Below are 27326 nucleotides of genomic sequence, written 5' to 3' on the forward strand. Positions count from 1 at the left end.
TCTATGACCGAGCTATAACGTAATTTAACCCCCCGCGAATGTTACTGACTACACAGTGTCTCACATGTCACAACTGCATACCCAATGGCATAATTGAGACTTTTTTTATGATTCGAAAAGAAATTCAATATATATCTTATAGAGAAACTATCAAAACCATGTCAAAATAAAAAGATTTTAACACACCTTCTATTAAAGTTGAATTAAGTCGGAAAATATCGATATCATAAACAAGCTATTATCAAATACATACACCGACCTCTTTAAACATTTCCCAACATTGACTACAAGTATTAAAATTATAATGTTCAAAATCTCAAATCAACCTATAACAAAGCCTGATCTCGAATTAATTTATGACAATGTGTATGGCGTTTGTATAAGTGGGTCACATGACATGTACTTTTGATCTTATACAAGGTTCCGAGGTCAACCCGGCAGATCTGCCAACTGATCAAGTGTTTTTATCGTTTCGAGAACCGCTCGACAGTACCTTCATCAAAGAACAAAATTATTTTCAAACAAATTATTAAATCATCTCGGAATAGCTCGGCACTTAAAGTCATCCGGCAAAATTACTGGTGATGATATTGCGAAGTGGCGAGGATCGTGAGGCGGAAGTATTGCATCCTTTTCCGGTTGAAATTCAAATGCTCGTAAGAGATGTACAGAATATAAAAACATCCGGTTGTATGCCATTTCTTTACCAACGCATTTCCTTTCCCCAACTCCAAAGGCAATGGAACTAGAAATATAAAAATACCAAAAAATTAGAAATATGAAATAAATACAGTAACAGGAAAATGAAAAAAAACTACATAAATACATAAAATAAAACAAAAAATAAAAGAATGAATAAATATACATAGAATATCGAATGGAATAAAATGTAAAGAATACAATATCAAGAAAATAATTCTAATAGTCAAACTTTGTTATCTCGTACGCTGATAGCTAAAAGTTCTTGTTTAACTCAAAGTGAACATCCGCTTTCATCTGTAAACAAATTATCTAGATATACATGTACTAGTATTCAGTTACTCGGGAGAGTCAGGATATCTTGGAGATTTTTTATGGCCTGACTGACTTCAAAATAACGTTGTTAGACTTTTATTCATTTGCAGGATTTTCCTACAACAAACAGCATTTCCTTGCAGAATCTCATAAACTCCGCCAAATCGTGTTATTGTTCAACATAAGACTTATTGCGTATTAGCTTATATGTCTCGACATAATCAGAAATTTGACCCCATTACAATTCGTATACATTCCATACTTACTTTTTATGAACAACATGGTCCAGCGGCAGAGGGGTACCATCTGCTGTGAGGAACCTTTCCGGTCGGAACTCCCAGGGGTCTTTCCATAATTCTTCATCGTGATGTGCACCATACAGGTTCCCGAAAATCTGTACAACGTAAGGCGATCTTTATGATTTTTAGAATACACGGATTCAGTGTCATCAATGTTCCTTAACATAAATTCTTTAACTTAAATTCTATGTTTTTAATTCTTTAAGATTATAAATATATATAGGACAACATTATCTGATCTAAAAAAAAAAAAAACTTTAAAAAAATTCCTTAAATTCTGTAATGATTTTCTTAAGAATAATTCAAGTTAAGGAACTTTCCGAAGTAAAGGAATGTTGATAGAAGATCTTGAAGGGCCATGACCATTATATAACTAGCATATGTCTCTGAATATCTTTTCAATTCTGTTCGGTTATTTTCGCATATTTCCTTTCGAAATAAGGTTAGGACGAAACATGATTACAGGTTAACAGAATCATTTCTATAAGGTTAGGACGAAACATGATTACAGGTTAACAGAATCATTTCTATAAGGTTAGGACGAAACATGATTACAGGTTAACAGAATCATTTCTATAAGGTTAGGACCAAACATGATTACAGGTTAACAGAATCATTTCTATAAGGTTATTCTTCGACAACTTTGACACCTTTTATTAAACTCGTGTTGACCTGCTCTAATCCTCATTTTTTGTCGTCGATGAATTATACAAAAGACATACAAGATGTTATTATATCATTAATTTGAGAGCCAAACTGAATCAAACAGCACCATTCGACATTCTAGAACCCGTCTCTGATGGTAACGGGCTATAGTGTTAATCGTAAGGGGCGTAAAAAGGCTCACAACAGGTCAAGAGAAATGTCAAAATCTTGATAGTAGGTGCAAAAGGTTCAATAGTATTCACACTTGAATGTTAAGTACACGTGTTTATCAATAACCCTGTCACTATTCAAATAAATTAAAACATGACAAGCAGGTTACGGCAAAACTCATTGACGGACCAGTAATGTCTACTACCTTCAATCTCAAAGGATTGTACAAATGACATATGGGATATCAACACATCTGATCATCAAGACGTCAATCACTAATTAATTTTAGATTAAATATTACTTGTACTTACGACAGTTCCTTTTTGTATTGTGTAACCTTCAAATTCCACATCATGCTCAATGTTAGCATGTGCAGCGGTTAACGGAAGATGTGACTGGTATCTTAGCAACTCGTAAATACATGCTTGTACGTATGGCATGTTCTTTCTGTCTTCACTTGTGGGCAATCTGTCTCGTCCAATCACATTGTTCTATTTCATCTCTCATTTTCTGCTGCACGTCTGGTAGGTGGAGCCACATAAAAATCATGCCAGACATGACACTTTTGGTTGTCAACACAGCTACAAAAATATAAAACAATATCAGCAGATATAAAAGAATAATTTGTCTATGCAAAAATATACTTTTATATATATATATATATATTCTTCAAATAACGCTACCTAAATTAATCTAAATTTAAAACAAAATGTTTTAAGAATATCTAAAAAAAAGTTTCCTTGATCATGCAATTCATTAACTTCCCTTATTTTAGATTGCTTTGTCGAAAATCTCGCATCGAGTATTCTGTTTTGTCCGTCCCGATGTAGGCGAAGGAGACGTAGAAATTACCAACACAAAATGAAACAAAATAGGTTAAGTTTCATTTTCAGACCCAAAATGCAAGAAACCCTTGGCATTTGAATCTTTTCGTTTCATATATAATAATTTTACTTTTGTGTTTACTATGTTGAGATATGTCGGCAGCATCGAACCCAAATCCTTCTCCGTCAATCAACAATATTAATAATATAACATACATTGTTCACTGTCTATTCTACTTACATGTGTTGATAAGGTCCATGAGCATGCCATTGATATGGTGATCAGTCAGCCAATCGCTTTCCTCTTTACAACTTAGCATGTGATGGGAGAAGCACCGGACATTATCCTTTTCTACCGTTTTCTGTGAAACAGATCAAAACAGAGTAACTATAAAAATTGTAGTAGTGACATTTAATGAGAGTTATTTTATAAAATGTTTAAAGCAAGCGAATCCTAAAAAGGCTCCTTTTAGGAAATTAACAAATGGCAGCAAGAACATTCCGTAATGTGTAGAGGAAGAGTGAAAAACATTAAATGCTATATGGTTGATAAGCCGTCCACGATCTACATTTTCTCCCATTTTTTTCGGCGTGTAGCGATGTAAATCACAGTGTAACATATACCGTAGTTTTGACATAAACACAATTCATGTTGCTTATTCCATCATGGACTTTGCTAAAAGGAACTATAAATCAATGTGCAGAATCACAGATGTTCGTCTGTACAGAAAAAACATGCAAGGTAAATGGTAGCGAATAGTTGGCAGATAAAAAAGAAATTATTAGCACCTTTCAACGCAAAGATTTAGAATTAATAACAGCAAATCTGAAATAAATCGACATGATGCATTATGTAGCTGTTTCGTCCTTTAAAGACCCGTCAATAATGTTTAGGGCTAAATTGTTGATATTCGGAGGCGACTGAGAAAATTCTAATAGGTTGAAACAAGCATCAGAATTTCGATAGGGAGTTGTAAAAGCACCATAACTATAGCATAAATTGTTTACCGGTGACGGGCTTATGCAGTTAAGAAATAAACATGTGGAAGATATCTTAAGACGTTTTAACAATAATGTTTACAAATGGTACAGCCCATCCCGAGGGATCAAACGAAGCATGTGAAGCCAGTGCACTATCTGCACTAGACTACAATGATGATAAATCACCATAGTTGGAAAGAAAAGACAGTTAAAGATAAACAAGTATATATGTTATGTGTTTCCACCAATTGTCCCGCTATCCAGAATTCAAACGAAACATAAAGATCTTCATTGCGACCCTTGACAAGAATAATACAAGACCATGCGTTCGGAATGAGTAGCCGTCGTTTGCTTCACCGATGTGACCCTGTACGTAAATCTAGGTAAAAGAAGGGTTTTGTAACGTTCTCGACACGAGAACTAGGGTGATGGCAGCATACAATGTATGTTTTTATAGAGGGCTGTTTACGCAGACGAATGATCTGATGGTAGACTTGCCCAGATAGTATAGTGCTTTTATCATTGTTCTGTTCTGACTAAATTTCGATTTAAGCCATTCAACCACTGCTTCAACAATAATATATCAAAGGATATCACGAATGATATAGCAGGCATTCTTTTTTACATCGCCTATTCTATGAGGAATAAGGGATGTCTTTCAGGAATAGGTTTATTGTTTAATCATTTTAGCACAGCTAATATATGAGTTGATAGCTAAAATTCCTATCGAGGGTGAAAAGTTATTTCAATTTAATATCAAACAAAAAGACTTTTTCAAGTAAGAAGCTCAGTACCGAAAGTGTGTGTATACATTGCTTGTCACAATAAAATGGCACCCAGTGTATGGAAATATATATCAACTAGCATGAAAAGAAAAAAACATATCACAACGTCCTAAAAATAACTATTTGATAGCATTGCTACCCTTTAAATATGAGCTTATGTTTTCATCAAAAGGAAAAAAGATGCACCCAGAAGAAATTCGATCAGACTTTTATATTTGAAATAACTAGATTTTATTATTACTACTATTTTAAATACTAGATATAAAGGAAGAAAACAAAAGAACAAAGGAATTTAAAGGGTGGTAACGCTTTCAATTAGTAAATTTTGGTAATTGATAAAATTTGCAACAGCCTATCGTGTTTTCAATCGATCCAAATCACTCGTTGTTTGTCGGCGCTGTACCATCTTTAACACCAAATCCTGGACATTAGTTATATCTTACCTTCATTCCTGTAATGAGGTTTTCAAAAAGAGATTCCCTTTGTTGAATCACATTGCTGTAAAGGTTGCCATAGAAGCCGCAACAATGACGTAACCATGGAAATTTACCAAGGATACCGTGGACCTGAGGTTGTATCATGACGTCACCATCGCGATCCATGGCAATGATGCTTTCAAGGATTGGATCGCCGTCTTTCAAATGTTTTCCTGAAAACTGAAAATAATCAAAGCCGCATTTTAATTGAAGTAGCTTTATCAATTATATCAGTAACATATATTTTAATTGTCCATTAAAGTTTTTTCTGCTATATTTAAGACATAGTCAAGACTTATGTTGAACCGATAAAAAAAAACTGCCATTCCGTCCTAATTGAACTCGTCAATGGCGCTAAGGACCAGATTCGTACTTATCTGTAAAATCCGCATAATGTATTGACAGTTGTCACTACTTACAGGGGGTATACAAATGTAATGTACATTGTACTCTATACTTCAAAGAAATTTATTCTACCACTTCCGCCCTTCTCTACCCTCCAAAAATCCCTCTCCTATCTCCTAACCTTCCACACCTTTTCCTTCCCATGTTTTCTCTCCTATTCAACTAAACTATTATTAATGTGTTAATGTTATTATTTTATTTATTGATATCAACATAATAACTGACATTGCTACATATTATCTGTTGACTTTACAACACGTGACCTACTTATCACAGTAACGATATCTGGCCAATCAAACGACAGGACCTAACACTGATACATCAAGCATCAAATATAAAATCTAGTTGACCTACTTTACGCCGGAACGGCGTGTTAGTCTTTACAGGGACAGTGATATTGTACTCGGATGTTCGTACTCGACATTGTATTTCAACACCATCCCCCCTATCTGGTCTATTACAATCGTCAACGTATGTGTATATACATGTGGTTTATTGTTCAAATGTCCATTGTGTCTGGGAAAGGCCATTCTGTGTACAAAATGTCCGTCTATATAAACACCAACCAGCGTCTGTATTAACGGGTTTTGTCATTATATCAATATTACAGTAACAAAAGGGTAATTCTGTATACAAAATGTCCGCTTCTTCTTTAATTCGGATCATGTGTCTATATTAACATCAACCAGCGTCTGTATTAACGGGTTTTATTAATATATCAATACTACAGTAAAATATGTCATTTGTTTCTGGCAAAATCTATTTAATACAAATTAACGTTTGTTGAGTCCGGATTGCGTGTTTAAGGTAAATAAATAATCTCTGTTCTGACGCGTTTTATTTGTTTATTCATATAATGGTTGAATATTTAAACTTTATATGTGTCTGCGAACTTTTTAAGGACAAATAATCCTTTTCTTTAATCCGGATTACGACTCGCATATAAACAGCCACGGTAGTGCAGACTTTTATTCTTATCTCTCAAATATACCGTTAAATATCGCAATGTAAGCACATAGTATATATGTACACAGGCGCGGATCCAGGGGGGGGGGGGGGGGGGGGGGGGGGGGGTGTTCCGGGTATTTGGCATAGGCGTTTTTTTAAGGCTATAAAAATTTCCCTCGTCCGAAAAGGGGGGTGGGGGGGTCCTGACCCCCAGGACACCCTCCCCCCCCCCCCCCCCCCCCTCCCCCACCCCCCACCCCCACCCCCGAATCCGCTAGTGTGTACATGTAATAGTGGTCCATATGACTTTCGATTTAATAAAAATAGCACACAATGTACTAAATACATGGGAAAAAACCAAGCTCCTACAACATATGGTAACAGATATAAGTTAAAAGGATGCCATCCTCTGGCCAAGGTGGAAATTACACTATTCTAAATAATATAGTGTGTTTTCCGCCTGGGGATGAGGATGCAGGTCAAAAATAGGAAAAAATAGTTGTTCCTACTAAGTGGTGTGATTACGTTTCAGACACACTTGATTCTACTTGTTTTACTGATACTTCGCTGTGTGATGAATAACTACCATATAGCTATCCGACTCAGAACATAAACCTAGCGCTATTATCAGAATCAATACATTCTGACACGTAGCAGTTGAATATATACTTAAATGTGATGGTACAAGCTGCGGCAGATACGGCATCACTACTTAATTATATGTAACGGAAGTCGGCTCCGGTAACTACATGTATGTGTATATCTGTTCAATGTATCACGTTTTGTCGGATTTTCTCGAGAAAAGTCATATCTTGGCTTCTATCCAAATAAATATTTCCTGCTGGCGTCGAGAGGACCGTTTCATACTAACAAAACTCAGATATTTTTGTTATTGATGTTAAATAAATGGAAATTAAGAGAAACGCAAATCCAAAAACTGACGGTTTCAATATTGTAAGCAATCAAAATGACAAAACACGTTAGCCGACAGGTTGGTAAACAGTTGATTAAAACGTGTGTTGATTAGGATATATATGTTGTCAGAAAAAAATGTGTCTACGTTGATTTGGTAAACATAGAAAAACAATATAATTTTTTACGACTAAATTACAAGCAGCTTTCTTCTTTTCCCGAACTCTTCAGGTAAGGAATTAACAAGTGATAATTCAAGGACGTTTAAAAGAAGTGTGACGTCACAATGTACACGCGTTCAAAGGACAACTCAATGACGTCATAAATGAAAATAAAACATGACCTTAAGAGCCTTGAAAATTGGGAAAGCTGATTGTGTGTCGGTGGTTGAACTTTGTGATTTTTTCTCTTTATAATATGTTTGTTTACGTTTAAGCAATATGATTTGGCCACAATATCTATCAACATATTGAAGCCCTCTCTAAACATGCATACACAGCATGTTTAGTCAACTGTATCATTAATCTGTATAGATAAGACTTATTGTTCCACATAGGATGTGGCTGGATGAAATAAAATCCAGGTTAAAATATTGTTGTATTTCACGGAATTTAGCTAACTTTGACAATTGACGTTCCTTGCCGCTATATGCACAGTTAAACAATATGTTACGAGGGAACACTCCTGAATAGCTTCCGCGTGCTCGGTCATTATGAGAACACAGTTATTAGCCTACACATAAACCACATGCCTGACCTACAAACAGAAACAATAATGGACAACACATCATACAATTATTATACTTACAAAACCTCCCACGAGTTTACAAAATGATGGCATGAGTATGTTGATGGGATCAACAGCTTCACCGTTCTGGGCGTGAAACTGATTAAGAACACATTGGAACTCTTCATCGGCGATGTCCTGGAAGTGTTTTGAAGAGAAACCATGTTTGTTGATACAGGATACCATCAGTTTTTTCATTTTCTTAAACGATTCGTTGTAACTGTTGAGAAGAACATCCCGATAGCCATACATGATATGCTCGCCTATGAAGTTGGGCGGCCTGTCACTCATGAGAGGGGCAAAATCCTCGCTTTCAAATGCTTTTCTAATCAACTCGGGAGAATTCAGTACAAGTATATTTTGACCTAGAATTTTGAAACCGATGATATTTCCATATTGTCTTTTCCATTGCTGGAGATTCACGTGAAGCTTTCCGGATGTAACCTGGAAATGCACCCCAAAGTAAGGAAGTCCACCGGGGCCTGGTGGATATTTCTTTTTTCGTTTAGTTTTCTTCATCGCCGCACGTGATTGGCTGTCGTCCACGACATTCGTTTCATTTCCTGTCACACTGTATATCAGGGCAAGGAAAACACAGGTAACGGCAAGTGTAGCCTTGACAAACATCTTATGATGAACGAGCGAGTTCCACACCTGTAAAAATATAAATAGTACATTTATCTCACAAACACATAATTCCTGTTCATTTCGCATGTGTTAAAATTCGAGTACGCCAATTACAATAGACTTACAGTATATCGTGTCTCGGCTCTGTATTTTATATGTACAGTTCAGTCTTCAAAGCTATCCTTATTAGGTCGGTGTCATTGTCCTCCTTTGATGATATTAATAAGATAATTGGTTGGATTTGTTTTGTTTAACGTCCTATTAACAGCCAGGGTCAGGCTTTGGAGGTGGAGGAAAGCCGGAGTACCCGGAGAAAAAACCACCGGCCTACGGTCAGTACCAGACAACTGCCCTACGAATGTTTCGAACTCGCAACCCAAAATAAGATACAAATGTGTATATCATGGTGTCACTTTAACAATTTTAATTGCAAGAAATTAGGACGCTTTGTATAAAAAAAACAAAACAAAACATATCTGTCTTGAAACGGCTTCGCAGCTGATAGGAAAGGACAACTATAAACATATTTTCACTTCTGCTAGTAGTTGTTGGCCTTGAGCAATCTACAACCTAGGTTTACTATGTACCTAGTTTTCAAATAACTCTAACATTATCTCTCCTCGCCGTGCTCCGCAATGGCAGGTTTGTCACACATTGGGGTTTCAAATGAATACCAAAGACAACTATTGCAGCAGTGTAGCAAATCGTTATTATTAATAATGACATGCGGGATAGCGGAGTGTTTGTGGAAGGCGACTTGTTTTCCCATGTTAGCAGGGCTAGATAGTACAGTCAAGCAGTACTCAATCTATTTATCTAACTTCGTGGGATTCTGCAATAAAACCTATGTATATCCGTCTTATCGCCAAATCGACATCTGCATATCGGGCAGTCGGTAAAATTGCAAATTTTGTTTATCAAGTCATTTCTGTTGTCGAAAGGCCTGGCAGCAGAACGCGCCTATGTACGTCGGCTTTGAACACTGTGGACATTATAGAACATCTTCAAGATAAGAGGAACTTAAATTATGTTCGTTTACTTCCAAGTGAGAAGGTGCCAATATCAATTTCTAAACACTGAACACCTCAAAAGTTTCAAACGCGGTCAACATTCCTACAATGTATGTACTGGCATCGATATCAAAATGAATGTATATATAATTGGATGTTTATTTTCAAATGGTGAATAGATACAAAATGAGCATCAATCGTCACCATACATTCAAACTTCAAAAACGATGATACAAAAATGTAGAACCGGATTTTCTTAATAAAAAACAAGAAAATCGGTTTCACATTGCCTTATAGTCATTAAGTTTAACTGTTTATGTCAAATAATTAAAAACAGCATTGTTTAATATGTCAAAGCGTTGACCTGTAACAAATAAAATGTCGCCTTTTTCGTATCTTCAATATGTGGAGGAATGAAAAAACTAGAAACAGGACGCATTATACGAAAGTAAAAGACAAGATGTACGAAATAGTCCCGCTTCGGAGTGAAAATATGTTGAGCCTGTCTGTCGAATATATAACAGATACTATCCAGAGATTTTCAGTTTGAACTCCACGAATGTGACCCCCGCCACACATCTGAGAAGTTAAGACAGTTTAGGTGCTGTTTTAACCATTGAATCAGTTACTCCACGTGAACTTTACCAAGGTTTGAATTGTGTTTATTTCCAAAAAGCTCATAGTAACTATATCTTGAATGGCATACCACATAAAGAGGATCTCGATGAAATTTTCTACCTTTTTTCTTTTGCCTTTCTCAAGCTGACCATACTGGTCATTTCATGACAATTTTCACTTGTGTCGTTCAACAAGTGTAAACTATAGAATCCACTTCATGCTTACTCGTCCATGAATTTATAAACAAGTATATATACAGGGCATTAGAGCACGATCGGTCATGCGGAACATCCAAGAGGAATTAAATGATATGGTCATCAACATGAAACTAAACACCTTACAAAATAGCCACCAAACTCAAAACAAAACTTCGGCTTTTTTGTAAGTATTTTTAACACGCCTGATTATAATTGGGTTGGTGCTAATGTTTTATAACCAGAAACTTACTTTGGCATAACCAAAGATGCTATAAAAATGAAAATTAACAAGATGCCGAGAGGGGAGGGCCTGCATCGCCTTGATATCTCAGTAATCATGGCAATATACTTCCATCTAAGTTATATTGCAAATATTTTCCTACATTTTGATCTGTCTCTCGTACCCAGCAATATTACGAGTTTCTTATTTCTTTTTGTATCATTTATATGTTGAATATATATTGTTAAATGGAAACTGACAAATAAAACACAGTTTAAATTAAAATGAAATTGAAGAAGAAATCATAATCATCCACTTCAGTCACTTCTGTTTATAAACAGTAATTCACATGTAGCAGACGAAAACTACTGGAACAGAGAAAATCATACTGGAAATTGTATGACTTGTTCATCATGTTCAGTCGCCGGTGCGGGAATTCCAAACACATTTTCAAACAGGAAAAATTCCTTTGTTTTTGGCCACGTCTGACATAAATCAGCACACACTTATAACTAGTAACAAAAACCATAGTTCCGACCCTTCAGTTTGTAACTCTTCAAGCTCGAGGTTATAAAGAAATATCTGATGCACGTGTTTTATAACGAGACACAGATTTGTTCGTTGTGAACTCTAAAATTACTCCAGTAGCGAGCTGAGAGCGTCAACAGGTGGACAGTACATAGTCTATATATACACCGGGGCTGTTTATACAAAAAATACTACAAGTTTGGTCGGAAAATAAGCACATGTTGTTTCAATGGCCGGATTTATTGATGCTCATGTAAATGGTAACACTATCAACCGCCTCGGTGTGTGACGAGATAACGCGTGATCTGTTTTTTTAACCCAAGAATGGCAGATCCTATCCTATCGGAACTACCTTTAAGAAAATGAGCTTGTGCCTTTTGCCAAAATACGTAATGAGAATAGAGGATTCTACACAAATTAGAACTCGGTCAAACGTACGCTACTGGAAACACTGTTTCATAGTGGGTGATTTTAATATGTTCACCTTTGTTTGAACTAGGTAAAAGTTGGTGTTGTCTTTTCTTTTCAAAATAAAATATTAATAAATTTACACAAAATATCTACCAGAGCGTATCATACTTACGGATGGAACTCTTAATGCATGCATGGCTGTGATGTTAGATACCATCAATCAAAATATTTTGTGCAATTTTATCTAAATTAGTCAACAGATAAGATGCATTTTTGATGTACATTTTGTAACTCGTCTGAAAAAAAGTGTGAAAAAATAAATCAATTTATCGAATTCTAAATAACTAATTACCTTAAATATCCAAGTTATATTATTAAAGTCCAATCCAAAATGGCAGCCTCAGGATTATGATGTTTTAAGATAAGTTGTTCCACACCGTTACACTCGCTCCTGTGTACGTGAACACCCCAACTAACTGATACACATCGGCCTTCACAGATATACACGGAGTAAAATTGAAAACGTCACTGCAGCCGGATACGGACAAGTGTTCCTCTGGAGTTGATAAGGTCAAAGGTCAACTCTGAGGAATTTCGGAGGTCAGAGGCTATTATTTTGGGAAACCTAGAGAGACTACTGGAGGGGAATTCCTTGTGTGTGTATGAGGGTGTGTGTGTGTGTGTGTGTGTGTGTATTATTTGTTAACGCGTTGTTTTTACTATAACATAATAGACAGTTGGTTTGCTTAGATATGATGCATGGAGTGAATGAAAATAATATTAGCAGTTTTAGGGAATTGATAAATATTTATTCAGTATAGGTATCACAGAAAATAATCAGCGGGAAGGAAAGAAGCACAAAAATCCGAATTGCTTTCAATCAATGATAGACCATACACCCAATGTTCCAAAGTACACCATGAAAGAGAGAGAGAGAGAGAGAGAGAGAGAGAGAGAGAGAGAGAGAGAGAGAGAGAGAGAGAGAGAGAGAGAGAGAGAGATCTGAAGTTAATTAAAAGTGTAACTGGTAATAGATAATAACCGTTTTATGTATATCCGAATCGAAAAGAAAAAAAAACAACTAAACTTTGTTTTCTTTGTTTATTTGAACGTTTGTATAAGGATTTAAAGCATACTATTAAGGAATATGTTGAAAGTGTTATATATTTTGTATATTTATGAATATTTTGAAATTGTCATATAGGAAATATTATTCTTCCTCATTGGAGCCCTTATTCCGAGAATTTCCATTCTCATTCTTATCTGGCGGATATTTTGCGCCTATTCTACAAAATACGGATAACGTTCATATCCAATACTTTAGATATACAATAGATACACGGACGGTATTGTTTGGTTAGGTAGAAAAATAACTGGGAACGTCAACATATTAACGAAGCCTAAGCCTAACATAAAATCGACAAAAACAGGGGAAAATACGAATATCGATATTGATCTACATAGGGAACTTTAGAAAAGAACAAGCGGAATAAGACCACGCGGTCCGGAAGTGTGAGCGCTAGTCAGAGATGGTTGTCGGCGTATTGTAATAAAATGACTCGACTAGAAAAATATTTGTACATTACTTGGCATTTAATTTGCTTATTTTTATATAAGTATTCCCGTCCTCTGACTACTTCCGCGAGGAAGAATAACGTTTGAAAATATCGGGTCAAATGAACCTCATCGGTTGTCCATGAAATAATGTAACAATAATTAGTAAACTCGATTATGATTGTATTTCACCCCAAAACTTTAAGTTTAAACACGTGTTGTTGCCATTAATCATTGGTAAACACGTTGTCACTAACCATTGGTAAACTAGTGTTGTTGTCATTAACCATTGGTAAACTAGTGTTGTTGTCATTAACCATTGGTAAACTAGTGTTGTTGTCATTAACCAATGGTAAACACGTGTTGTTGTCACTAACCATTGGTAAACTAGTGTTGTTGTCATTAACCATTGGTAAACTAGTGTTGTTGTCATTAACCATTGGTAAACTAGTGTTGTTGTCATTAACCATTGGTAAACAAGTTTGTGAGTGAGTGTTTGTGGACGAGTGTTATCATGTACTGAAGTTATTTAAGGATTAACATCAATTATTTTTTCTGTTATACAGTCATAACAGAAAAAACTGGAGTGTACTCTAAATAAACCGCGAAGCGGTTTATGAAGAGAGTACACTCCAGTTTTTTATGTTATGACTGTATAACAGAAAAAAATAATTAATGTTAATTCTTATAATTTAATTTCGTCTTATACACACTAAGATATTTCACTTTCTTTGGCGAACTCTTTTCTGTGATAAATTATTACGCAACGTCATCAGCCAATCAAAAATGACGTTACATTTCGCAACGTCAAACATTTTGTTATGGAGGTATAACAAAATTATTTCAGCCAATGAAAATGCGTGTTTCATACAAAATTAAATTATAAGTTGCTGTTATAAATGGTGATAGGTTTACATAGTTAGAAATGGTGATAGGTTTACATAGTTAGAAATGGTGATAGGTTTACATAGTTAGAAATGGTGATAGGTTTACATAGTTAGAAATGGTGATAGGTTTACATAGTTATAAATGGTGATAGGTTTACATAGTTAGAAATGGTGATAGGTTTACATAGTTAGAAATGGTGATAGGTTTACATAGTTAGAAATGGTGATAGGTTTACATAGTTAGAAATGGTGATAGGTTTAAATGGTGATAGGTTTACATAGTTAGAAATGGTGGTATGTTTACATAGTTAGAAATGGTGATATGTTTACATAGTTAGAAATGGTGATAGGTTTACATAGTTAGAAATGGTGATATGTTTACATAGTTTGCTGTTTAGAAATAGTGATAGTTTTACATAAGTGTCTGTGACACTTTTTCCTATTTCCCAGTGTATTATTGTACAATTTATCATTATGCTTGAAATGAAATAAAAGAAAGTTAAAACTAAGTAAAATCGAAATACTAGACAAGCCACAGTTGATCATTAGACTACTGGACTGAATTTCGTCATATCCACAGCAAATATCTTAACAATATAATGTAAACTAAAAGGCTTATGACTGAAACAGGCCGGTCTTTGCAGCCGTAGCAGTCCTTTGGGAAGACACTTTACCATAATTGTTATAAATAGCATGCAACGGGCCTCGTGTATGTTGTCCAGTGAGGTAGTCACAAACTACTACAATGACATTCCGCCTTAAAATGGCAGTTACCGGGGCGATCTTATCAAACAAACAAAGTGTTACCCTATTAAGGGAACGTAAAATTTAAAAATTGATCAAACTTGTATATCGTCAACACAAACGCTTCCTCATAAAGACACTGCTGTAACCTATGTAATGACTACAGCCATGTGTTTTTTTTGGCTAGAAGTATATAAAAATATAGTTAAAATTTATGCATATCTTGAATGATCTTTTATATTATGTAAATTTTCACTTGTAGCTATGGCAAGGAGCTAGGCAGTTGACCGGTAATCCCTGGAACCTGATAAGGCATATCAACCAGTATACTGTTTTAACATGTAGAACAATTATAATAGTTTAATAATATTACGTCCTCGGTCAATGTGATCTTTTCTGGGGTTGATAAATCCAGATATTGACCTCACCCAAAGGCTATAATTGTATAATATATAATATAATTCTTATATAACAGTAAGATATATTAATATATCTATTAGTTTCCTACAATTCTCCTGTCCAATGGACTTATTAGTATTTTATTGTAATTTTAGGCTTCTGTTCCACGATTAATAAACATCTGGAACTAGTACCCTGGCGTTGAGGATTGTTATTACATCCCCAATGGTTACACGTGTATCACCTTTTTCATCTTTCAAAATTATCTTTTCTGACCTTTGGTATATCCCTTATTTTCTTTATACCAATAATTTGATTAAAATAAGTTATGTAGCTGTCGCTATCACTAGAATAGTTATATATTAGTTGAGGAGAGGACTTTATAATCTCTTTTTACCTGTACCCAATTTATTAGTTTATTTTGATAAACATGTTAAAATCTAGCCATAGCAAAATTTTACATCTATATATATGCCCTACATTTAATCTTTATTATTCCAAAGTCATAGTTTTGGTTCTTGTGAATCCTCGGTTACTTAAAAACCCGTCGATGTTTTATGAATATGTAACCGTCAGAGCACACTTTGGCAAATCTCGCGACGCTGGTGTCTTTCCAAAATAATTTAATCCTGAAAATGTAACCCTCGTGCGCAGAAAGAGTCTATCATAACCGATTACATACTAATCTCATTTTTATCTATAGCTGGAATGTTGATGGAAAAAATACCAACAAATATCTGTAGGATTACTTGTATTCCCGTGCTATCTGTCCATCAGTCTAGATTCAGACATGGCGATTCACCAATTTCTTGCGATCCTCACATTTTATTCATTTACATTTATTCACACAAGCTACACATCTTATTCTGAGCTTTTTGGTGTGCTTCTTGGCAAACTTCAGGTTCTTCAGAAACTTGGGATCAACCCCTTTTAATGATGGGTATCGTACAGTCTTGAGACGATGGATACCATTCCTGTGCAGTTTACGATTCTGATTGTGACTTGTGTGATTCTTGGACTTTGCCTCAAGATATACAGATTTTACAGCATTTGATTGATTTGGACATTCGTGGATCACTATTAAAACGGTTCGAGCATGATTCAACAGTAGTGTTAACGCGTTTTGTGTTTCAAATAAAATAAGATAAAATAAAATAAATAATAACCATAAATAATACTGCATGGGGTTCCCCAAGGGTCGATATTAGGTCCAAGTTTGTTTATTTTTGTATATGTAGAATGAAACATATCCAGATCCGAGCTAATATAAAGCATTTGCAAATATTGGCAAGTCATTATTATCACAAAATTGGAAATAGGACAAAAATAGAAATGTTGACCTTATTAAAATACACATGTGGTCAGAAAAATGGCCAGTAAAATAAGCCCTACTAAATCATAAGCCTTATTTCAACACGTAAGAATGCTAACACTCGAAATCATCAATAATCCTCTTCAATGATGAACAACACTTAGTTATTTCACATAAGTACAAAATGTACCTTGGCCTATTTATTTTCAAAACAGTTTGAAGATTTATCACAATCACAATTTTACAAAAACATTCTTAACGGAAATATTAACGTTACATTGTAATTGTCTTTGGAGACTGTATCGCACTCACTTTTGACCTATGGTTACCATGACAACATTTTCTCGGATAATCTTACTAAACTTAGTGTTACATTGTACTTAATAAAGGATCTCCATGATTAAATTGCCCAAGTTTCTCTTCACCTTAACACCAAACTTAGACATTTTGATGAACAGATATCAATTGTAGGACATGTCCGGCTAAAACGTCTGTGTTGGGGTCAGAGGAAACTCGAGTAATGTATATTGTTGAGAAAATCGGTAAATCTTTTGATTACCAACCCATGGCAAAATATTGAATTAATGAAATGAGTCTGTTTCACATACTTTCGAGACTTACATACGACGACCTTTGTTTCTCTCAAAATGGAAAGAATTCGTGAAACCCTTGGAAGACGTCATTTAAACGGAATTATATTGTACATGTGAAAAGGTTTGTAAAACGTTCGCTTCCGGTTACGTAATTCAGCTTTCAAACCACGATTACCTATTACTGCTAATACTGCTAATGGATTTTTCAGACCGGTTAACGACTTTCTTGGCGATAATGTGAATTGTTATTGCTAACAACGAGGCGCTTATGCAGGAAATAATATCAGGCAGTCCTTAAACATGACTTGGCCGTGGCGGTGAAGGAGCCATTGTTGGTATCAAAAATCACCTATATTGGGATCATAGCCTGACCTTATTTCAATTAAACACGTGACTGTTGGGTTAATATATTTGGCTGTAGCGTAAAATATTCTGTGAAATGTTAAGTTATAATCTCAATCAAAACAAACATGTTAGTGATGTTTCGATAATTATCTGTTGAAACATTCCATGTTTACACATGCAGAAGACAGTAGATGTTTGATCCAGTCATTGATTGGTCAGTTAGGTTCGGTTTTTCAGCCATTCAGAATCGATGACGTAAGAGCATACTTCAGAGGGCACTCACTTACAATTGTTTATCAAAACTTGTTCCTGTGTATTTTATGAATTATGAATGTGGTATATTGAAGTGGGAGAATGACCCGAGCTCAAGGCCGGCGGGACTCTTTATTTCCGCTCGTAGTGTGAAACAGGGAAACTGTTATGGCGGTGATGTGTTCCACAGGGAGTGACCGTTTGCAAAGGGATACCCCCGGTTTCCGCGCATATGCACAGAATTATGTAGTTTTCAGGTATCAAGATGTCAATACAGCCTATCCCGAAGTATTTGAACCAAAGGTCTAAGTCTACCATGTGTAGGTAATATAGAATATAAGATTCGCGTGACCTGAACCAGTCCGAGATACTGAGAAAAACTTTTCCTTGAACACCAGAATTACTTATTTCCGTCAAGTAGCTTCTGAAGAATGTATTGGTCTCGTGACGAGTCAAGTGACAATTGAAAACTGAAAGGAACAAGGGGAATACACAAGAGGTGAATTTTAAGCGGCAACCTCCGCATGGGAAACCTCGGATACAAGTGGTTCTCACTGCCCACACTGTCTGGTGTTTTGTTTATTAGAGAAAATAGGAAGACTTCCTTTACTAGCTGCACCCTGGGAGGACGAACTTCCACGTCCATTTCCCCTGTCTAGTCATAGTCACTGTAATGTTTTTATTCCTAGTAAATTACAGATGTACGTCATTTCCTGTCAATCCTCAAGTCGGAAACGAGAGAAGAGCGAATGAAATTTACAAAGAAAAAATATATATCGGTCACTTGCCTGATCACTTAGGTTTTCTGCGGATACTACGGTTTCCTCTGACCCAATCCTACGAGAGAGTGTCGTGTTGATCATGTTAAGCAATTGTATGTTTACCCCCCCCCCCCCCCCCCCCCCCCGCCCCTATCATTATCACATTACATTTATTTATCATTAATTTATCTCTTTATCTTATCTATCATTATCACATTACATTTATTTATCATTAATTCATCTCATTATCTTATCTATCATTATAACATTACATCTATCATTAATTAATCTCATTATCTTATCTATCATTATAACATTACATTTATCATTAATTAATCTCATTATCTTATCTATCATTATAACATTACATTTATCATTAATTAATCTCATTATCTTATCTATCATTATAACATTACATTTATCATTAATTAATCTCTTTATCTTATCTATTATTATAACATTGATCAATCTCTTTATCTCATTCTATCATTATCACATTACATTTATTTATCAGTAATTTATCTCTTTATCTTATCTATCATTATCACATTACATTTATTTATCATTAATTCATCTCTTTATCTTATCTATCATTATTACATTACATTTATTTATCATTAATTTATCTCTTTATCTTATCTATCATTATAACATTACATTTATCATTAATTTATCTCTTTATTTTATCTATCATTATCACATTACATTTATTTATCATTAATTAATCTCATTATCTTATCTATCATTATAACATTACATTTATCATTAATTAATCTCATTATCTTATCTATCATTATAACATTACATTTATCATTAATTTATCTTTTTATCTTATCTATCATTATAACATTGATCAATCTCTTTATCTCATTCTATCATTATCACATTACATTTATTTATCATTAATTTATCTCTTTATCTTATCTATCATTATCACATTACATTTATTTATCATTAATTCATCTCTTTATCTTATCTATCATTAATACATTACATGTATTTATCATTAATTTATCTCTTTATCTTATCTATCATTATAACATTTTATTTATCTAAAGTGTATCCCTTTCCCTTCATCTGATCATCGCTGAATGCGTCAAACAAGTATTCTCACGTTATAGTTATCAATCTCACATGGTCCCAGTACCCTCATATCAAATTTATTTATGGCTCTTACCACAGAACTTTGTTTTTATATCTAATCTAACAAAATTCATCTCTAATAATATCGGAGCATTCACTTAATTCCTTTCTCAAGCCTTTCTTAGTAACAAGCATTTAAAATAGTTATTTGAATTTCTTAATTTAAGCCATCACTTATAGATCTCGTATTTCATTATAATAGTCATCGGACATCCTCCTTTTCCCTGATATATCATTTAAATTGCCGTGCATTTTTTAACTGCAGTAATCTCTTAAATGTAACTTCTCTATATGTCTAGTGCTTTGTGAAATCCCCACACTTCACTTCCGCAGTTTAAAATACTAGCAACATAAGTATCAAATACATGTTCAAACGAATCCGGTTATATTGAAATCATCGGGGAATGAAAAAATACCTCAAATTAACCGTTTTTCAATGTAGCCAGCCAGTGACCGATATATTTCAGTACCGCGCAACGGCATACAGCACACCATTGTTCAATATAGATATTCGACATTTTATTTAATCAGTATTTAGAATAGGTTCCCAAATGATAATATTTTCACAGTTTATCAGAAATAATACTAAATTCGATGAAAGATGTCTTTGACTGTTGGTCGTTTTTGTTTATTTTAAGTTCAGGCATACACGTGATAACAGTTTCTGGTACATCCGGGCTACTTTCCAAGAATCTACCGTCTGAATTCAGTCATGTGCGTCAGAGAGATGGATTTCCACGCGAATCGTTTGAGGGTCGTTGACAATTACCCTACCCTGGTTCCGTTGTTATCACTGTATGTCAAATCCCTAAGAATTACCTCGTCATTTGTAATTGTTTCACGTGTAGTTAAATGAGAGTCTATTTCGATGTATATATGTAGCAGAAGCAAAAATAATCTGTGCCCCTCAAGGTATATCCGTAAGCATATACAGATTCATGCTCATAATTAACGCATTTAATTATTGAATGTCACAATTTATTTGTATTCTGTAAATTAGAATGTAATTTTTACCTGTTTCACTTACTGTCTATCATCGGTACACCGGATATAGCTACTCGTGAAGCGAGAGAAATAATACGTGAGATGATTGGAGGTAAGGAAAATAATGGTTTTTACTGTTTGAACGTAGCATTGCTGGCCCCTTCTTGGCCTCATAGCTTCAGGAAGCATTCAAGTAACATAGAAAGCATCAGCTGAGAAATGTGAACGTGTCATTAAAAAAATATGTGACGAAACATGTTAGGTGTACCTGGGACAAGCCTTCGGATATTCGATGGAGAATCTGTGATTCTATATAAAAAAAAAAGTTTTTCTTACATACATTTAGTATTGCAAAACGTGCGTTCTAGCCTGATCAGAAATCTTATCCTGTGCCCTTCTATATACCATTAAAATTCAGTAAAATACCCAAGTAATTAAAATCACTCACAGTTTCTAGATCACAGCCATTATCAACCCATACCTCATCATCTCGTAGTGTACCACCGCTTCTGAAAACTAGCTCTTTTATTTCATCAATATTTACAGTTTGGTTCCATTTTATACGTAAGGAGTGTTTCCGACATTGCTGCAAACCTTCTGAAGTTTCTGCTAAAAGTACCATATCATCCGCTTACATTAAGAAGAACAGATATATTGTTTGTAATTCATCAGTATGTCGGTCAACATTTGAAAACATATCTCGCAATCATTTACGTACACGGAAAATATTTTTATTTGGAATAAACCGTTCTTACAATTGAAAAAATCTGACATCTTATTGTTATATTTTGCACAACATTTAACATCATTATACAGTGCACGGATTAAAGTTAGCTTTTTACCTTCTACACTTTCTTTGGTAAGTTTAACCATATGTTCTGCCTATTTACAAAGATAAAAAAATTCCTATAACAAAAAATAAAATTAACAGTATAATCTCTATCTATTCTTAAGTGTTTTGCTTATCAATGACTGTGGCACAAATATGGCGTCAACTGTTGACATACTTTGGTTTGTTTTTGTTTAACGTCCTATTAACAGCCAGGGTCATTTAAGGACGTGCCAGGTTTTAGAGGTGGATGAAAGCCGGAGTACCCGGAGAAAAACCACCGGCCTACGGTCAGTACCTGGCAACTGCCCCACGTAGGTTTCGAACTCGCAACCCAGAGGTGGAGGCCTAGTATTAAAGTGTCGGGACACCTTAACCACTCGGCCGGCGCGGCCCCCTGTCTTAGAGAAAAGAGTCCGTCAATAAAACTAGATTTTTTTTGTAGTTATTATCATACTACCAATCATTGATAATACAGTTGGATAATTTTCGATAATTTTCAGACTTAAAATACTATTAAATGATTCAACAAGGCAAAGCACAAGTAAATCTTTGTCCTTGATAAACTGTTTATTAAGTAGTAGACCATGACCACCTGCTTTAGATGTGCTCAACTTATTTATAGAGTTAAGGATTTCATTTCCAGTAAAATCAGCATCTAACTCTTGAAATGCAGACATCGTTATATGGTTATCAAACTATTAAAAAATAAAGAAAAGAAAAAATCAGTTACCATTTTCAGCTTGGATGTACGAGAGGTCGTGATTAATGAAAAACGGAGAGAGCGAAATAAATGAATGATTAATTATGCACGTTCTCACGGGCCTTTGAAAAACAATAATCACTAAACCCGGTGTGACGTCAGAACGCCTCGTTGTATCAGTTTAAATTCGATATCGTTTCTTTCCTGATTGGCTGGATCTCATTGATTCATCGAGTACCAGGATGTGGTTAATACAGCGAGCACCAGGATGAATGGCGTCATGTTAATTCACAAGCGGCACAATAGTTACATGTATACATACTTCAGCTATGAGCATATAACGCATATTTTGTTCAATAGATGATGTAATTATTACGAAATACACAAGATCTGAAATAAATGAATAAATACATAAATAAATAAAATGCGTATACCACATAACAACTTTATTATGACATAACACATGTGATGTTACAGAAAAAAAGATAATAACTGCTAAGTTGCAGGAGGTAGTACAATAAGGGTTAAACTTGACTAAAATTGATAGCAGTAAAAATGTGTATAATGTATCAGAAAAAAAATATAACAAAATCCTAGATTTACCGCAAGGTCTTTCTGCCCTTCGGCTTCTTCATGCGGAATTCATTTAAAAAAATTATATGTATCATTCGCAAGGACATTTCTTCATTAAATTTGTATATATATATATATATATTTTTTTTTTTGGGGGGGGGGGGGGGGGGGGGGGGGGGGGGTCAAAGAAGTAATATAAACAGTATAAGCCTCATTGTCCACTCTGTTTGAATTACTTCTTTGCCCCATATATATATTTTTGGGATACAGCAAATCTACATACTCGATAAGTAAAAAAGTATACGGATTTCTTAATTATTCTTGACAATTTTGAAAGTGTTAAGGTATATCCCATGTATAATTTTAGCTTTGTTATATACACATCGTGTATACATTAGGTACAATAGTGTTAGTGTATTCGTTATTTTATCTTGTGCTTGTCTACTTCCGTTTTACAACTTTCACTTCCGGTTCAAAGGCATGTCGGCCCACATGCACGCTGTACCATGTATCGAGTGTCTTATAAAGTATATGGAAAAGGAAAATAAAGTACATGTAGTGTATATATATTATAATACTACATGTCCATCTCCCATATACCCATTGAAACATATCTCCCATTGTACGGTGAGCCTGTGGTCGGGACGTTAGATACGTTTACTGAGCGGAAAAGGAAGTGAAGCTCATCTGCCAAAACCCTTGTACCATATACAACACAGGCAGGAACTGTGATATCTACCACTTGATCATCTTTAAGGTTGAAGTGATGACCCTAAATCTGACGCGTATAAGTTTTCCTGGTGCAGACTGTGCATCTTATATACACAAACAACAACCTTCGATAACGCTTAGCGGTCATATAACGATAGCATATAGCGGTTTACTAAAAGCACATATCCATTTATTTTTCCGACCTCCTGACACTTGAGAATACTACTATTGAGTATATCTACAAGGTAATATAATAAGCTCCATTTAACATTTATTCTATTTAAAGTTCAGTTGTCTTGTTAGAATCTCTCTGGCTTTTGTCTAATCTTCCTGAATTTCTACAAACCGCAAAATTGTACGTTTTGTGATATTCTAGTGTATGTATTTCTGCACTACGGTTAAATGATATGATGTTTATCAAAATGCCTTTTCTATCCTCAAGGACAACCGCCTATAATTGCTTCTTTCGTAAAAGAATATTTTCACTAATTTTGAATGGCTGAAATAAAGTCACGTGAGTCCCCGTAAAAATCAACACCGCCCCCGGTTAATAATTTTTCTCGGGTTATAAAACCATCTATCGACCTTAACAAAAGTCTATAATTGTATATTGTAGTATTTACGGCTCGTCTATTACGGAATTTACTAGCGCGACCAGTAAGGAACAGATAACCGATACCTTACGGCAAACAAGTGACCATTTACTGTACAATAGATGACCACAGGTCATTTCTTATATACGAAGCGTCAGCTAGATTTACTAATGTCATGGTGAAAACAATGACTGTTGAAAGAAACTTAATGTTAATTCCGTACCTGATATACATCTTAGAAACAGTGTCCGTAGTTTTATAGGGCTAACACATTGCCAGAACCTGGCCGCCAGGGATATTGTGGTAAATTCTGACGATACACACTCATATAAAACAATAATATAATACGAGTACAAAAATATGTATATGTAAACATATACAACATTTACATATATATCATAGAAAAACAACTGCCGCAAGACAATAACTTTTAAACGTTCCCTCACCAGACCTTGAACTAATCTTGAACTTACTATCAATGATACCAATAACTGGAACTAAGGCTGACTATCGCCGCTGTGTCACCGACACTGTTAACATATCGGAGTATTTGACCTTTCCGGTAAAATACGTCTTTCATAGATGTCGTATGCATCCTTAATTGTTAGTGGATACATGAACGTGTGATGCTTGTGAAGAGAATGTGACCCATGGATTGGTTGTACGCCGGCTGGTCGCCCAATGAACTGTCAGGGTGATTTTAAGGCGGGGTTTCCTTGTTGTAGTTGGTGACTACCTAACTGAACAACAAGCTTTCCAGAACTATTAGAGTAAAGTGTCTTGCCCAAGGGCAGAGCCACAACACCACAGTCCGGCCCGTTCCTCAGCTTCCCGAGAAACACAAACCGACGTACAGTGTATATAGGGACCGTCGAACCACGCATCTCGGTCCTTCACCGGAGGTTACGTGACCGGCGCTTTAACTGACTGGACTTTCGCAGCCCCTTGAAAGTACCTGTCATGCACAGTCAACTTATTGAATTTGTGAAAACTTCTTCCGTGTATATACATACACAACAACGACTGTTAACTGATGCAATGGACGTAGGGATTTGTCAAAAATTCCAAACACCATTGTCGACAGTTATTTGCTTTAAATGCATGGTTAGGCGTTCATGAATCCGTGCCGTGGCCCTGTGTTTACGAGTACACACTTATACAAGAAGTTCCTGTTTAGTTTCTAACGGATGCATAATGTTATACTGGATCAATTGCATTACGTACTTGTCAGTTATTTTTGTTATGTCCGCCGAAACACATTCAGACATTAAAGAAACCACCCACATTGGCACAAAACCGTAGATCTAACTCAGATTCCAGAAAACGAGAACAAACTACGAAAACATATATGAATTCGCAGAGATACAGCCAATGGACCTATATTTATGCAGCCATACTAATGCATGTCTTGTGCACAAGTCTTAAATGCTTTTGCAGAAAAATCTGATATCTGAATTTATATGTCAGATTTCATGCAATTTCATGATTTAAGTTAGATTAAGAAAGAAAAGTTGAACATAGATTTTATGTTTGACACCGAAGAATGGTTTCATGAACACGACCTGTTGTTCCGCAAGGATGATAGAATCTGGTACAAGATTAAAATGCTGAACAACCTTTACATATTTCAGTGAGAAAATGCTTGAAATACCAGTACACCAGAGACCCAGAAAATGTCTAATTCCTCTTGAATATTAATAAAATTCAGTTGTCAATTTGTCAAATAACCTCATCAAACCATGATGCTGTGAAAATTTATCTTGATACCTTTTTAAACTGTAGAAGTGCAGCTTTGCTCCACCGACCCCCCCCCCCCCCCCCCCCCCCCCCCCCGGATTGAAAAAAAAAGAATTAAAAAAATGAAAGAAATAAAGAAAGATCTTGTTTTAAAAATGAGATTGGTTAATAAGGTTACTCGGTCTCGTAAAGAACCAGTCATACGTCTTGGATATGCTACCCCGCTCACATCTTATTTTTACAAATAAAATATTGCAGCTTTTAGTTAAAAGTACCTGGCCCAAAGATCCTCTAAGGACTTTTGTTATTCCAACGAGCAATGCCAGAAGAAAAAGACATGAGGATTTAGCACTTTTTATACGTTAACGTAAGCAAAATGTCGAGGCATCAATATCAGATTAAGGTAAGCATTTTTTAAGGCCATGCCAGTCTCATCAATATTCCTCAACATCAGAAAATGTCTTAGTTTAAAATTCCCATAAAAAGCATAGCATAGTTGAATGAAGGTACCCCAGCTTATAGGTATTTTTTTCTAATTCTGTAAAGCATTTCTGTAGAAGATTTTAATTTACGGAATTCTGATGAAACCAGGGGGCCAGCAAAACACATGCCAATTACGAATGTACATTAATAAAATAAATGATTAGTATAACTCTTACGTTATATATAGCTATATATATATAAATATATATAAGAAAATGTGTGTTAAGATGTTTACAAAGGAACTCACCACCTCCATGTTGGCTGGTCACCGCAAACTTTACCAGAGGAAGAGTCAGTACTTGTGTGTATATCACGAACCCACAGCGAGTCGAGAACTGTGACACAGTATTATACAAATCTGTAACCCAGCTAAAGTTTTATCACGGTGGTGAATCACGTGGTCTGAAGATACAAACTCAAATTGATGGCTACAAGCGCAGAAAAACATAAAGTGACAAAAGGCAAGACACTGAAAATACCCATGCGTTACAAGTACTATATTCTAGACATATCCGTGCCTCATTTGTGTTGGAACAGTCCATAGTGTTCTGAAACTTTCTGACCAAAGTTTAGAACTGGAGCAATTAAACTGATGAATTCGATTCGAAACTTTTGTCAGAATGTTACGGAAAACTAAGGTCTGGTCCAGCACACATGTGGTCCATACAATTATGTTAAGCCTTTGTAATAAGTACATGTATATACAGTCTCTTACCTAATTCTATGTTTTCTACACTGGTTGCCGCCATTTTAAGTTCGTATCTTCAGACCACGTGATTCCCCCCGTGCTAATAGCATCTAAGTTTGTTTGTAAGTGGCGAGTACTTTGCATACATAAATTTGTACGTGGCGAGTAACGCCAGGTA

The 27326-nt window shown here is 35.2% G+C and overlaps 1 protein-coding gene across 1 annotated transcript; it reads right to left on the bottom strand.

The window, feature by feature from the left end:
- LOC117340548 (vitamin D(3) 25-hydroxylase-like) lies at window positions 1–26868 on the bottom strand. Its single transcript, XM_033902307.1, has 8 exons — window positions 26708–26868; window positions 8268–8900; window positions 5163–5375; window positions 3195–3315; window positions 2691–2710; window positions 2441–2620; window positions 1281–1408; window positions 1–745 (listed from the first exon to the last, which is right to left on the bottom strand). Exons 1-8 carry the CDS (start codon window positions 26714–26716, stop codon window positions 535–537), a joined length of 1515 nt encoding a protein of 504 aa, XP_033758198.1. The 5' UTR covers window positions 26717–26868; the 3' UTR covers window positions 1–534.
- Window positions 26869–27326: the final 458 nt, after the last annotated feature.

Source organism: Pecten maximus, chromosome 13 (assembly GCF_902652985.1).
Source record: "Pecten maximus chromosome 13, xPecMax1.1, whole genome shotgun sequence".
NCBI lineage: Eukaryota > Metazoa > Mollusca > Bivalvia > Pectinida > Pectinidae > Pecten > Pecten maximus.

What these genes read in the sequence shown, in the direction of transcription:
- LOC117340548 (XM_033902307.1), bottom strand. An exon ending in GTAAACTCGTGGGAGGTTTT is followed by an intron (nt 5,376 to 8,267) that starts GTAAGTATAATA and finishes GATTATTTTCAG; the next exon opens with TTTTCAGGAAAACATTTGAA. An exon ending in CTGTGTTGACAACCAAAAGT is followed by an intron (nt 2,621 to 2,690) that starts GTCATGTCTGGC and finishes GAGATGAAATAG; the next exon opens with AACAATGTGATTGGACGAGA.